The 16,329-nt window shown below is 39.4% G+C and overlaps 1 protein-coding gene across 2 annotated transcripts in view; it reads right to left on the reverse strand.

The window, feature by feature from the left end:
* PIBF1 (progesterone immunomodulatory binding factor 1) overlaps positions 1–16,329 on the reverse strand; it is a 243,766-nt gene that overhangs the window by 91,615 nt on the left and 135,822 nt on the right. For both annotated transcript variants that reach the window (XM_062195303.1, XM_062195302.1), the window contains exon 13: positions 9,840–9,930. In XM_062195303.1, coding sequence (XP_062051287.1) covers positions 9,840–9,930 — 91 coding nt within the window. The remainder of the gene's footprint in view (positions 1–9,839; positions 9,931–16,329) is intronic.

Raw genomic sequence — 16,329 nt, forward strand, 5'->3', positions numbered from 1 at the left:
TAAAACACTGATTTAAGATTTTTTTTTTTTAAGATTTACTTTATTATTTATTTGAAAGGCAGAGTTACAGAGAGGCAGAGGCAGAGAGAGAGAGAGGTCTTCCATCTGCTGGTTCACTCCTCAGATGGCCACAATGGTCGAAGCTGTGCCCGTCTGAAACCAGGAGCCAGGAGCTTATTCCGGGTCTCCTACATGGGTGCAGGAATTGGGCCGTTCTCCCCTCTGCTTTCTCAGGCGATAGCATAGAGCTAGATCTGCAGGGGAGCAGCTGGGACGTGAACTAGCGCCCATGTCAGATGCCGGCACTGCATGTGGTAGCTTTACCTGCTAGGCCACAGCACTGGCCCCAAGAAATTCTTAATATATTAGTGGTTATGCCTTACCAGCAGAATTATCTCTTTGTAATAGGAATTCCTTTGAGTTTGGATGGGAGATTCTGAATTAAGAAAATCAACTCTAAATGGAAAGAAGGTATTTTATGATATCTTCAGAATGTTTATACACATGTTCTACAGGGGTTGGAGCTGTGGTGTAGTGGGTTAAGCCTCCACCTGCAGTGCCAACATTCTGTACAGGCGCTGATTGGAGCCCTGGCTGCTCCACTTCTGGCCCAGCTCCCTGCTAATGGCCTGGGAAAGCACTGGATGATGGCCCAAGTGCTTGAGCCCCTGCACTCACCTGGAAGACCTGGATGAAGCTCCTGGCTCCTATTGTTGCAGCCATTTAGGGAATGAACCAGCAGATGGAAGATCTTCCTCTCTGTCTCTCCCTCTCTCTGTAACTCTGCCTCTCAAATAAATAAATCTTTAAAAAAATGTGTTCTACAGTGCTCTGATTGCTAGCTTGTAATATACTTTACCAAGAAAAATATTCTAGGAATCAACACTAATGGGAATAATTGGACTTTTCCTTTGAACACTGATGTCATTTATGACCCATAATGGTCCAGTAGAAATATAATGTGAAACATACATGTAATTTAAACTTTTCTAGTAGTTGCATTAAAAACAGTACAAAGCCCTTACCTTTGTATGATATCAAACAATCCATTAAAAATGTATAAAAGATCTAAATTTAAGAGCTGAACTGTAGGGACCAGTGCTGTGGTGTACGGAGTGAAGTCACTATCTGCAGCACCAGCATCCCATGTGGGTACCAGTTTGAGTCCTGTCTGCTCTGCTCCTGATCCAGCTCCTTGCTGATGTGCCTGGGAAGGCAATGGAAGATGACCCAAGAGCTCTGGCCCCTGTACCTACATGGGAGACCCAGATGAAGCTCCCGGCTTCAGTCTTGTCCAGTTTTGTCTGTGGAGGCCATTTGAGGAGTAAACCAGTGGATGGAAGATCTCTCTCTCTCTCTCTCTTTTTTTTTTGACAGGCAGAGTGGATAGTGAGAGAGAGAGAGACAGAGAGAAAGGTCTTCCTTTTTGCAGTTGGTTCACCCTCCAATGGCCGCTGCGGCCGGCACATCTCGCTGATCTGAAGCCAGGAGCCAGGTGCTTCTCCTGGTCTCCCATGCAGGTGCAGGGCCCAAGGACTTGGGCCATCCTCCACTGCCTTCCCGGGCCATAGCAGAGAGCTGGCCTGGAAGAGGGGCAACCGGGACAGAATCCGGCGCCCCGACCGGGACTAGAACCTGGTGTGCTGGTGCCACAAGGTGGAGGATTAGCCTGTTAAGCCACGGTGCCAGCCTAGATCACTCTCTTTTTGCCTCTTCCTCTCCCTCTCTGTAATTCCTTCTTTCAAATAAATAAATCTTTTTTTTTTTAAAAAAAAAAGCTAAATTATTAAATTTTATAACACAAATAGAGGAGTAAACTCTATATTTAAATTATTTAAAAATATCAAGGTCCTCTATAATCTCACTGTAACCAATCTCATTTTCCACTAATGTCTACCACTCTGCTCAATGTCCCACAAACATATTTTGTACATTTTTTTCACTGTTCTCCAGTCTGAAGACCAGTTCTGCTGCTGCTTATGAGTCCAACTTTTCTTCAAGTTCCACCTTGTCCATTTCTGACCATGAAACCTTCACTGATCTTTTTTCCTCTGACACAGCCAATCATATAACAACAAACTAAATAGTTTTGAATATTTTATAGTATTCTTTCATGTGTTTCAATCTTTTTTCCATTAACACATCTAACTCCTATAATGATAGTGTAGTGTTTAACAATAGAGCTGAACACAGCAGGCACTAAAGAAATATTTTTGATTGATTTTGCAGTAGTTGAACTTTATCCAAATGAGTACATGGTTAGAAACCATATTCTGAGGTGTCATAACCTTTGTATTAAAATACAAAAAATGCTTAGCATCTAAACAAGGAACTAGCATTTAAAAAAATATAGAAGTCAATGAGGGAGAAAGCAAAGCTCACAGATACCAAGTCACATCTAATATATTTCAACCTCCAAGTCCTTTTTAAAAAATTTTCTTAGAGCAAAACAAGATTCATTTAAGTCACAAACTTCCTGCTGCAGCAGTCAGGAGGGGGTTCCAAGAGAGGCAGACGCCAACCTCCTAAGTCTTCTTTTTTTTTTTTTTTTGACAGGCAGAGTGGATAGTGAGAGAGAGAGAGACAGAAAGGTCTTCCTTTTGCTGCTGGTTCACCCTCCAATGGCCGGTGCCTCGCGCTGATCCAAAGCCAGGAGCCAGGTGCTTCTCCTGGTCTCCCATGTGGGTGCAGGGCCCAAAGACCTGGGCCATTCTCCACTGTACTCCCGGGCCACAGCAGAGAGCTGGACTGGAAGAGGGGCAACCGGGACAGAATCCAGAGCCCCGACCAGGACTAGAACCCAGTGTGCTGGCGCCACAGGTGGAGGATTAGCCTATTGAGCCCCGGCGCCGGCCAACCTCCTAAGTCTTTAAATGTGGTATACTGCTTTTGGTGAGTGATTTGATATTATAGGAGTATTGTGTTTAAATATCTGGGATATTAGAATTTGGAAGAAAGGACAGTTAACTGAAATTTAAAGCAAGACAAATGACTTTCTCAGGTAAAGTTGAGTTTATGTCTCCTTAATACAATATACATACAATGAAGATAAGTTTTTTTCAAGTTCTTTATAAAAAGGAACTATAAGTAATTAGGGAAAATGATTTTTGCCAAAGATTATGTTTTGATATAGAATGTACTGAACTCTACAAGAAAGCAATGCTTTTACAATCTATGTGTTGGGACATTAAAGTAGGTAAAACATATAATACTTTGTTCTAATTATATTAATTGATATTAATTGCCATGTGATTTTTAGTTATGCCAAAATCAGATTTGACATCAACTAAACACTACAAACTTATAGCATACAAAAAATTAATTAATTAGAGAGACAGAGCTCTCCCATCTGCTGATTTACTCTTCAAATGTCTACAATGGCTGAGGCTGAGACAGGCCAAAGCCAGGAGCTGGGGACATAATCCAGGTCTCCCATGTGAGAGGCAAGGAGAAAACCCCCCTAAACTATTTTCATCTGCTGCCTCCCAGGGCACAGATTAGCAGGAATTGGAATTAGAAGTGGAGCTAGTACTTTTTTAAAAAAAGATTTATTTATTTATTCGAAGTCAGAGTTACACAGAGAAGAGGAGAGGCAGAGAAAGAGAGAGGTCTTCCATCTGCTGGTTCACTCCCCAATTGGCAGCAACGGCCGAAGCTGTGCTGATCTGAAGCCAGGAGCCAGGAGCTTCTTCCAGGTCTCCCACGTGGGTGCAGGGGCCCAAGGACTTGGGCCATCTTCTACTGCTTTCCCAGGCCATAGCAGAGAGCTGGATTGGAAGTGGAGCAGCCAGGTCTCAAACCAGTGCCCAAATGGGATGCCGGCGCTTCAGGCCAGGGTGTTAACCCACTGCTACACAGCGCTGGCCCTGGAGCTGGAACTTGAACTCTGGCACCCAAATAGGGAATGGAGGCATTTCAAACTGCCATTTTAACTGCTAGACCAAATATACAGTTTTGTATCTAAATAGTAAATCAAAATTTTACATGTTACCTGGTAAGATTATTCCCCTAAGGGTAATCTTTTAGCCCTCTCAGTACTACTTGAGTTTCAAACAAAGGTTATTTCTCTTGAATTTGTCAATGGCAGTGAGTACTTCCATTACTACACAGAATTTTCTAACAGTATTCGTTCACTTGTGGACAAGGTAGAACTCTATTTGCATTTGAAATGTCAAAGCACAATGGAGGATTTTTTTTTTTTTTTTTAAGATTTATTTATTTGAAAGAGTTACAGAGGGAGGTAGAGCCAGAGAGAGAGAGAGAGAAAGAGAGAGAGAGAGAGAGAGAGGTCCCATCCACTGGTTCACTTCCCAAATGGCCTCAATGGTCAGAGCTGAGCTGATCCGAAGCCAGGAGCCAGAAGCCAGGAGCCAGGAGACAGGAGCCAGGAGCAGGAGCCAGGAGCTTTTTCTGGGTTTCCCACACAGGTGCAGGGGCCCAAGCACTTGGGCCATCTTCGACTGCTTTCCCAGGCCATAGCAGAGAGCTGGATTGGAAGTGGAGTAGCTGGGACTTGAAACAGTACCTATATGGGAGCTGGCACTGCAGGTGGTGGCTTTAACCTGCTGTGCTGGCCCCCACAATGGAGGATTAATGTTTGGTCCTGACTCCTTCAATATTGGTATGGTCTTCTCAGTATTTTCAAAATGCCAAATAAATAAATATATGTGAAGTATGCTAGTCAGTTACTAGCATACCTGGCTTTTTGATCTTTTCCAGTTTTGGCAGATCAGAGTTCTGTGCTGGCTAGAAGAAAGCTTCAGGTTGGTCCTTACATTGCCTGCACTGAAGGAAATGACTGAGGACTACACAATGGTGTCATGCTGATTATCTGTAGTTATATGAAACTACAGGCTTACACTGCCAAACTGATCATGAGTGGAACAGCAATAACTTGCGAAAGGAGCATTCATAAAACCAACCCAAATGAAATAAATACCAGCTTCCCCAGGACAAAAATTATAATTCACTCACATGAGAATAAAGGAGAGAAAAACAAATTTTCATTATGTACCAGAATTTGATATTTTCCTCTGCTATTTTTCTTAAATTATGAAGCTGTATACTGTGAAAGTTTCAACTTAAAGCTCTTTATAGAACTAGACAGAAACTAAAACAAAAGGTATACAGCATGTAGTAAATCTTATAATTTAAAAGATCTAAAAGCTTTCAGAAAAGTCTTCATATTGACATCAGCCAAAACAAACAGAGAGAAACACACTAAGACCATGTTATTGCCTGGGTGTCACCCATTTAGTGGGGCAGGTTAAAAACCTCAGCCATAACACATAACCAGAAAATCTTGTTTGCTATTTTCAAAACAGTCACAACTGAAATGAAAACATTACTTCAGATTTTCAAGTTCAGTCAAGTCAGGAAGAGCCCATTTTAATCTACTTTAATTGTATAAGCCCTTTTAACTTCCCACAATTGTATCCCAGAAGAGCGTTAAACAGAATATTTACTTACCTTTCATACCTCTATAAAACTTCAAAATGGAGTAAGCTTATTTTATAATTACAATGTTTTTAAGAGGTATTTTTGAGAGCTATTTTTCTTTCTTTCTTTCTTTCTTTTTTTGACAGGTAGAGTTAAACAGTGAGAGAGAGAGAGGGAGAGAGAAAAGTCTTCCTTTTTCCGTTGGTTCACCCCCCAAGTGGCCGCTACAGCCGGCGCTGTGCTGATCGGAAGCCAGGAGCCAGGTGCTTCCTCCTGGTCTCCCATGCGGGTACAGGGCCCAAGGACTTGGGTCATCCTCCACTGCCTTCCCAGGCCACAGCAGAGAGCTGGACTGGAAGAGGGGCAACCGGGACAGAATCCGGCACCCCGACCGGGACTAGAACCCGGGGTGCAGGCGCCGCAGGCGGAGGATTAGCCTATTGAGCCACGGCGCCGGCCCGAGAGCTATTTTTCTAACTAAAAAATCTGATTATCTACTACTTTAAAGAAAATTGGATTATAATATATTTTAAGAAGTTGAATCAAATCAAATAAATTTCAAAACTAGTTTCATGTTCAGAGGGTTTCCCTAATTATTTCAAGAAGCTTCATTAAAATTCTTTTTTTTTTAAAAAATGTTGATCTAGAACTTTATTTTTTGAATGTATAACTATTTTTTTTGTAAATACAACTTTAGGAATATAGTGATTCTTCTCACCATTAAAATTCTAAAACAATGGCTGGCGTTATGGAGTACCTGGTAAAGTCGAAGCCTGCAATGCTGGCATCCCATATAGACAGCAGTTTGAGTCCTGGCTGTTCTACTTCTGATGCAGCTCCCTGCTAATGTGCCTGGGAAAGTAGTGGAGAATGGCCCAAGTGGTTGGGCCTCTGTACCCACGTGGGAGACTCAGAAGAAGCTCCTGGCTCCTGGCTTTGGCCTGGCCCAGCCTCAGCCATTGTGGTCATTTAGGGAGTGAGCCAGTGGATCGAATATCCCTTTCTCTGTCTCTGTCTCTCCTTCTCTTTTTGTGTTACTCTGCCTTTCAAACAAAAATAAAATAAATGTTTAAAAAAAATTCTAAAACAAAATTAGCTTAAATGAAAACCCAAATTGTGTCTAGTGAAATGTTCTGGAACTCTGGCTTTTCGTATAAAATTAACTCTGTGATATATTTTTTTAAATTATTTTTAAAATTATTATTTTTTAAAGATTTATTTATTTATTTATTTGAAAGGCAGAAAGAGAAGGAGAAAGAGAGAGAGAAACATTCCATCTGTTGGTTTACTCCCCAAATGGCCCTAACAGCCGGGGCTGGGTAAGGCCAAAGCCAGGAGCCAGGAGTTTCATCAACGTCTTCCATGTGGGTACAGGAGCCCAAGGAATTGGACCACCTTCAGCTTCTTTCCCAGGCATATTAGCAGGGAGCTGGATCTGAAGTGGAGCAGCTGAGACTTGATCTGGGCCAATATGGGATGCCAGCGCTGCCAGTGGTGGCTTTACCTGCTAAGTCACAGCTCCGGCCCCACAATTTACTTTCAGAACATATTAGTTGGTGTGACGAATTAGCATTTGCTGAATATCTACTTTATGCCAGGCACCGTGTAGTAGGCATCACATCATTTTTCACCCTAACTTCATAGCATCTCTTGGGTAGCAACAGGTACCAATGACATTTTCCAGAGACTATCAAATTTTATAGCCACATGGCATTCAAAACCAGAAGCCCTAGAAATTCAAGTTTTAGATAACCATTAAAAAATGATCTTTTTGAAAAATACTCAATGCTAAGAAAATGTTCAAGATGGGATGATAAAAATAAAAACTTAGTTACACACAAGAAATTCCAAATATGTAATAAATTACATACACATGTACATTTCTGAATGGTTATTTTAGGTGGTAGAATTACTAGTAATTTTCTTAATTTTGTAAAACAAACATATATTTGCAATCAGAAACCTCCCTCTAATTAAGTATTCTTCTAAAATATCTGACTTGGGCTGTTAAATATATGAGATTGTAAATCTGATTTAGAATGGGTAGAATACTTTTGGCAATACTTGGGAAATAAAATTCTTTGAAATTTTGATGTATCTTTGGTATAGACTGATGTGTAATATAAACTTTACTATACAAATATTTCATTTACTGTTCTAAGTAATTTTATAATTCATCATTAAGTTTCTATTGCTTTAAATTCAAATCTGAAGGATTAAGTACAGATTCTCTGAAAGGCTGTTTTGCATTCATTTTAAATAAATTAAAGAGAGCACAAAGGCACTGCCTTCTTTTCACATACCCATTAAGAAATCAAATATGCGTTTTGTAAACTTCACAAAGACATCCCACCCTTCCGTGCCACTGGCCAATTTTGTGAATACATTAGGCACTCAAGAAAAGTTCTTGAATGAATGGGTTTAGGAATGCATAAGCGTCCTTTTTGGATATCTAGACTTACTTTCCCTTCCCTCAGTTTAGATGACCTGAGAAGCACTTCCTCAAAATAACCCTCTGGCTCACCATGAGAAGAATGCCTGGCACCAGCTGGCAGGAGATATTAATAGCACACCCATTAGGCACTTGTTCAAGGCACATAGATAGCTCAGTGATAGAATCTTTAGAAATATTTGGACAGTTAAGATTATTTAGAATATGAATCAGATGTGGTTCCTTAAGTCTTCACCCTAAATATTAAAGAAATCAATCTCTGTTTTTTGGAAACTCTTTAAAAATGGTTTGGTATAACAAGAATAATTACTTTGAATTTCAGAGGAACTCAGCAATTGGGGCTAAAGAAAGTTTACACAACAAAATTCTTTTTTTCTTTAAAAAGGGTCACTAGAAGGATTCATATGCTAAAATAGAGAAGATAAAGGACTTTTCCCATTGATTTCTGATTTTTTAATATGTTATCAATCTTTACCACAGATAAAGAACTGTTTTAGCCACTAAACTATATTTCTGCTTCTGCTAGGCAACTTTGGACTCAAAACCAGAGATAGGTTGAAAATCACAAAATATCCTAAGTCACCAATTAGTGATCTTGAAGCAACTGGTAAGAGTTAGGGCTATAACAAATTTTTCAAATAAGACATAATTCAGAAGTACTTGAATCTTTACCAGGAAGAATTAATCATTCCAGCTACAAATTGACATTTTCCATTCATCTATCCTTGATCCAAATTTGACAGATAATTCCTTTAACCAGTAACAAACCTAAGTTCTAAGCATTGCTTCGTTACTTCCCTTAAAACATTTTATATTCTACTTCTCCTTAGGAAGGCATAAAGAAATCTTATTCTTGGAGCCATCACTTCAAAGTTTCTACAAAAGTATGAAAGAGACTGATTATTTCTCTTACACAGAGTGGAGTGTCTCTGCACATCTTAATCAATTCACATAAAAATAAGAGACAAGCAAGCAGCTTTGAATCCTTAGTCTTTAGATACTCAGTGAAGAGGAAATTCTACTAGTCATTCTGCTAGGTAGACAGCTGGGAAAAAACAAGACTAAGATGTGGTTGCTCACCTTGAAGAACTTTCCATCTAGTTGGGAAAATTACTTGGGAAATGGCAGCCAATGAGTTAAGAGAAATGTTTTGTTGTGTGGTAAGAAGAAAATAGATATTCACAGGCAAAGAGACAGACCTATCCTCACATGAGGTAGAGGGGTAAATAAGGCTGGAGAGGTGGGGCTTCATTACAGAGGGCTTTGGAAGTCTGTCGGAGACATTCCATTTTGCTGCTGTGTTAGCAAATGGGGCAGTGAGATGTTTTGGCAAAGTAGGATGGATTTAGCTGGGAGAGGAGTTAGGAAAATAGCAGGTAGGCCAACCAAGAAACTGGTACAATTTTTTGTTATGGTACTTTAAAGCAGTACCTCCTAAGATAACTAGTAGATCTTCCAAAAACTTTCCTTCTATTCACAAAGTCTTTTATAATTTCAATCACAATAAATATGCTACCTTAGATTTCTCTCTCTCTCTCTCTCTCTCTCTCAAGTGTATGTCAAAGAATACAGGCAGGTGACCAAAAAACAAGACACAAAGAAATAAAAGGAAGCATAATTAGTTTTAACCTGAAAATGGTTGATACAAAGCATTTGTAACTCAACTGAAATTAATGTGAAACAAAAATAAAAACGACGGCCTTATCACTAAATCAAATTCTATGAAAATTCTAATGTATACCTCTGTTTTACTATTGTACTCACTTAAATATACATGAAATGCATGATTATTACTTAGTGTGTTTTATTTTGTGAGAAAATTAATATTTATGCAGTCCAAGAATAAAGTAAGTTCACCTTGTCATCCAACTCAGCATATTATCAAAAAGCACAATGTAATTACATATAGCCTGAATACATAAGTCAAATAAATATATATTGATTTTACCTCTGCTTTAGTCGTCTTTTGGCTGTTGTGGGAACATTAGCACCATAGCCGTAGGAAAAAAGAACCCTTTCAGCTTCATCTTCATTTTCAACTGGAAAACATAAAGTTTATGATGTAAAATTAACTTTTTCTTCCTAAAAACCATGACAGGAGTGAAAATAGAAAAGGTTATGATAATGAATTAGGAAGCATAAAAACATAAAAAGGACTAATGCATAATCTCAAACTCATTTGTAAGTACAAGCATATTTCTTAAAGTATATCCTTGCTTGAAACTGTTCCATTTATTTTTAAAAGGCATAAAGGACTGCATAATATGACAAGTTGAATTTCTTGTTATAAAGCAAAATTCTGATGGATTCAAAGCTTTTTTTTTTCATAAAATGTATGCTATATGCACATAACAACGTGAATTTCATTGTTTCTTTATGGAAGAAATAACTTTAATTAGAAGAAATTCATTATTGAAACACTCCATTTTAACATGTAATAATGAAATTATGCACTTACGTAGGCTACTATGTGAAGAAAATATGCGACCCATCCATTGATGGCCTTACATTTTTTTTAATTACAAAAATATTCACCACAGGGGCGGGCATTTGGCACAGCAGTTAAGACACTGCTTGTGACACCCACATCCTGTATCAGAGTCCCAGTTCCAGTTCCAGTTTCCTGCTAATGCCCATCCTGGGAGGCAGCAGGTGACTGCTCAAGTAATTGGGTCCCTGTTACCTATGTATCAAATTCCTGTCTTTGACTGGCTCTGGTCCTTGCAGGTATTTGGGGGACTGAATCAGCAGACAGGAAATTTTTCTATCTCTCTGCCTTCTAAATAAAATGAAAATTAAAAAAATATTTACCCCGAGTAATTTACCTCTAAATTTCACTATTATCATATTACTCTTCAAAAGGAATCTTAACTATCAGGTTAACATAATATGGTAAAAAGCTTAAATGCAATGAAATTTTATTGCAAGTTGGGCTTAAAAATATTTAAGGGAAAAAAACTAAAGTTTTACTACCTCAAATGAAAGCAGTCAAAATGACAAAAACTTTTGCAATGTTGATTAGCAACTATACGGGGTCAGTGTTGTGGTCTAGTAGGTAAAGCCTCTCCCTACAGTGCTGGCATTCCATATGGTTGTTGGTTTGGTTCCCATCCATGCCGCTCCACTTTGGATCTGGCTCCCTGCTAATGGGCCTGGGAAAGCAGTAGAAGATGGCCCAAATTCTTGGGCCACCCACGTGGGAGACCCAGAAGGTCCTGGCTCCTGGCTTTGGTCTGGCCCAGCCCTGGTTGGGCCATTTGGTTCATTTGGGAAGTGAACCAGCAGATGGAAGATCTCTCTCTCTGCCTTGGCCTCCCCCTCTCCCTCTTGTAACCCTGCCTTTTTAAATAAATAAATGCATCTTAAAAAAAGAGAGAGAGAAAGAGAAACCTACTTTCAGGAGGAGTGTTTCAGATTTAAAACAAAACCATCTTATTTTAGACCCAGAAGTGAAACTTGGCTATTTGTATGCTTATCAATGTACTACGCACATACTTGCTGATTGATCCTCCTGTAAGAAAGATTTAGGAATAAAACTGTTTTCCTTTAATTTTATCCTTATTTTTCACAGTGCATCAGGATCAACTTTTAAAGGTAAGATTATTAGCTGGAAGGGACAAATGGGAAGGACAAAATGGATGATGCATGCCATTGCCAGTACTGTTAATCAGGTATCAGACAACTCAATTCAAAATAATTTATCCAATTCAACTCTATCAGAAAAAGAGCTAGCATTTACACACATATCTGGTTCTCATATCTCTAAATAGTTCTAAAATCAGAGGGGAGAGGGTAAATTTAGTTCAGATCTCAAAAGCCCATCAGATGGATGTGCTAAATCTGAGTTTAATAATACATGGGGATAATTACTGCAGCAGCGCATCACTTACAGAAACAACATAGTATACAACAGGACAAATGTTACCAAGAAAGACTTGAACAACATGTTTTAGAAGTATATGGCAGAGAAACTGTAGAAAGAATGAGATCACCTACAAAGTAGATTAGAAAGTTGGTTAAGTATTTAAGAATCGAAGAGAACTAGAGAAAACCCTGCTGGAAACAATTTACTGGAGTAGATAGTGGTAGAGTCAGGCAGAGAGACAACAAGAGCAACAGAGAAGAAACAACCAGAGAGAGGTGAATCAAGAAGCAAGAGAACCGAGTTCTAAGGAAGGTATGAGATACCTAACAGAGGTTACAAGTAGGATGGGGAGGGGTAGGCAACTCTGAATTTGACAACCAGAAATATAGTTAAAAACATTCTTTTAGATTTATTCGGCATTTAGGCAATATTTGAACTTTTAACAATCTGATACGATATTTTAAAACTAAACTCAAATATCCAAATCAAACATTTACTTGCTCAGAAAAAGTAACTCAGAGGTAAACAAGATTCTGTAATTTGTGATGGCTATATCTTAATAAATGAAGCCTAACTATCTTTTTTTTTTCTCTTTTTTCTTGGAGTTCTACAGTAGCTTTATATAAAAAAGACTATTTCAGTATGCAATTTTGTAGCAACCTACATAACAGTAAAAACTTAAATGCAGTTAGTTTATCCTTTTCTTGTATTTGTATGGTCTCTTTAAAGATGTTACTTTTGGAAAAACAGCATACACATTCTGTGTTATGGTAATTCTTTTTTTCAACTTTTATTTAATAAATATAAATTTCCAAAATACAACTTTTGAATTATAGCGGCTTTTCCCCCCATAACCTCCCTCCCACCCGTAACCATCCCATTTCCCACTCTCTCTCCCAGCCTATTCTCCATCAAGATTCATTTTCAATTATTTTTATACACAGAAGATCAACTTAGTATATACTAAGTAAAGATTTCAACAGACTACACCCACACAGACACACAAAGTATAGAGTACTGTTTGATTAGTAGTTTTACCGTTAATTTGCATAGTACAACACATTAAGGACAGAGATCTGACACAGGGAGTAGGTGCACAGTGACTCCCGTTGTTGATGTAACAATTGACACCCTTATTTATCACGTCAGTAATCACCCAAGGCTCTTGTCATGAGCTGCCAAGGCTATGGAAGCCTCTTGAGTTCGCCAACTCTGACTTTATTTAGACAAGGCCAAATCAAAGTGGAAGTTCTCTCCTCCCTTCAGAGAAAGGTACCTCCTTCTTTGATGGCCCGTTCTTTCCGCTGGGATCTCACTCAGAGATCTTTCATTTAGGTCATTTTTTTTTTTTTTTTGCCATAGTGTCTTGGCTTTCCATGCGAAACTCTCATGGGCTTTTTAGCCAGATCCGAATGCCTTAAGGGCTGATTCTGAGGCCAGAGTGCTGTTTAGGGCATCTGCCATTCTATGAGTCTGCTGTGTATCCTGCTTCCCATGTAGGATCATTCTCTCCTTTTTAATTCTTTTTTTTTTTTTTTTTTGACAGGCAGAGTGGATAGTGAGAGAGAGAGAGAGACAGAGAGAGAGACAGAGAGAAAGGTCTTCCTTTGCCATTGGTTCAACCTCCAATGGCTGCTGCGGCCGGCGTGCTGCGGCCGACGCATCACGCTGATCCAAAGCCAGCAGCCAAGTGCTTCTCCTGGTCTCCCATGTGGGTGCAGGGCCCAAGGACTTGGGCCATTCTCCACTGCCTTCCCGGGCCATAGCAGAGAGCTGGCCTGGAAGAGGGGCAACCGGGATAGAATCCTGCACCCCGATCAGGACTAGAACCCGGTGTGCTGGCGCCACAAGGCGGAGGATTAGCCTGTTGAGCCGCGGCGCAGGCCTCCTTTTTAATTCTATCAATTATTATTTGCAGACACTGGTCTTATTTATGTAATCCCGTTGACACTTAATCCTATCTTTTTGATCAATTATGAACTTAAACTGATCACTTTAACAAGAAAGATGGCATTGGTACATGCCATCTTGATGGGATTGAATTGGAATCCCCTGGCACATTTCTAACTCTACCATTAGGGGTAAGTCCGAGTGAGCATGTGCCAATCTGTACATCTTCTCCCTCTTTTATTCCCACTCTTATATTTAACAGGGATCACTTTTCAGTTAATTTTAAATGCCTAAGAATAATTGTGTGTTAATTAAAGAGTTCAACCAATAGTATTAAGTAGAACTAGAGAAATACTAAAAGGAGTAAAATAGTAAGTTGTTCCTTGACAGTCAGGACAAGGGCTGATCAAGACATTGTCTCTCACAGTGTCCATTTCACTTCAACAGGTTTCCTTTTAGGCACTCAGTTAGTTGTTACTGATCAGGGAGAACATAAGATATTTGTCCCTTTGGGACTGGCTTATTTCACTCAGCATGATGTGTTCCAGATTCCTCCATTTTGTTGCAAATGACTGGATTTCATTTTTTTTGACTGCTGTATAGTATTCTATAGAGTACATATCCCATAATTTCTTTATCCAGTCTTTCCGTTGATGGGCCTTCAGGTTGATTCCATGTCTCAGCTATTGTGAATTGAGCTGCAATAAACATTGAGGTGCAGACAGCTCTTTTATTTGCCAATTTAATTTCCTTTGGGTAAATTCCAAGGATTGGGATGGTTGGGTCATGTGGTAGAGCTATATTCAGGTTTCTGAGCAATCTCCAAACTGTCTTCCATAGTGGAAGCCTAACTATCTTTTTGTCTGCTGACATTAGTTGAATTAGATGGTTAACCTTTGAAAAATGTACATATTATGTTATTAAAAATGAAATTTTGGTTAATCAAGAAGTGTTCATTAAGAATAGGATATAATTTCCAATGTGAGCTGATAAAGAAGAATCTAATTATTGAACTTCCAGTATAAGTGCACATATTTCATTCTAAGATGATTTAGACAACATAAGAAAAGATAATTTCTAAATATTCCTAAAGATTTTAAGAAATATTTACACATATGGAAATGCTGAAAGAACTGTATAGTATATACTTGTATACCCTGGATTCTAAATTAAACATTGTACTTCATTTGATTATCACACATCCACCTATCCTTTTACCCACCTGTGTATCTTATTTTTGATGCATTTCAAAGTTACAGACATCTGCACATTTCACTTTCTGAACAGTTAGTTCAGCATACAAATCATCAATTACAGTTTAGTATCTACCTTCAGTTCTTTCCATAAAACAAAATTTACATATGCTGAAAGATACAAATCTTAAATCTACCATTCAATGAGGTTTAGAAACTAATAAAAGTTTTGAAATGCATACACACATGTAACATAAGTCATGATATAAAGAACATGTTGAACACTCTGGAAAGTCCCGTCACGACTCTTCTCCCTGTTAACTGTGATGACAGACATCCTTAGAGACAAGCACTGTTCTAATTTTTTTCACCAAACATAGTTTGCCTGTTCTAGAACTTCATAGAATTTAATCACACCACATGAACTTTTTCAGGAAAGGCCTTTAGATTAAGCATAATGTTTTTAGACTTACCCCATGCTGCTGAGTGAATCAGTTGCTTGTTTATTATTGAGGAGCCAGATTCTCCTCTATAAATGTATGATGATTTGTTTAACCATTTTCCTGTAATAGACACCTGAACTGTTGCTATATTTTCACTGTTTTGAACAAATCAACTCTGAAGATTCTATAAAGCTTTTTCTGTGCATATGCTTTCATTGATCATCGATAAATAATTAGGAATGGAATTGTTTGATCATTGAATTATTTGGTTATTTCATTAAAAAAAAATGCCAGTTGTTTCACATTCCCATCAGCATTTGGAATTGCCAGTTTAAAAATGTTGGCCATTCTGGTGGATGTATAGTAGTATTTTCATTGGGCTTTTTAAAATATTTGTTTCATTTTTATTTGAAAGGCAGTGTTACACACAGAGAGGAAAGGGAGGGAGGGAGGGAGGGAGGGAGGCAGGGAGGGAGGGAGAGAGAGAGAGAGAGAGAGAGAGAGAGGTTTTCCATTTGTTGGTTCACTCCCTGAATGATGGCAACAGCCAGAGCTGCACCAGGACAAAGCCAGGAACTGGGAGTTTCATCTGGGTCTCCCACATGGGTGGCAGGGGCCCAGGTACTTGGCCCATCTTCTGCTGCTTTCCCAGGCCATTAGTAGGGAGCTGGATAAGAAGTTGGCCGGCGCCATGGCTCACTAGGCTAATCCTCCACCTTGCGGCATTGGCACAACGGGTTCTAGTCCCGGTTGGGGCACCGGATTCTGTCCCGGTTGCCCCTCTTCCAGGCCAGCTCTCTGCTGTGGCCAGGGAGTGCAGTGGAGGATGGCCCAAGTGCTTGGGTCCTGCACCCCATAGGAGACCAGGATAAGCCCCTGGCTCCTGCCATCAGATCAGCGCGGTGCGCCGGCCGCAGCACACCAACCGCGGCGGCCATTGGAGGGTGAACCAACGGCAAAAAGGAAGACCTTTCTCTCTGTCTCTCTCTCACTGTCCACTCTGCCTGTCAAAAAAAAAAAAAAAAAAAAAGAAGTAGAGCAGCTGGA

The sequence above is a fragment of the Lepus europaeus genome, chromosome 6, assembly GCF_033115175.1.
Source record: "Lepus europaeus isolate LE1 chromosome 6, mLepTim1.pri, whole genome shotgun sequence".
NCBI lineage: Eukaryota > Metazoa > Chordata > Mammalia > Lagomorpha > Leporidae > Lepus > Lepus europaeus.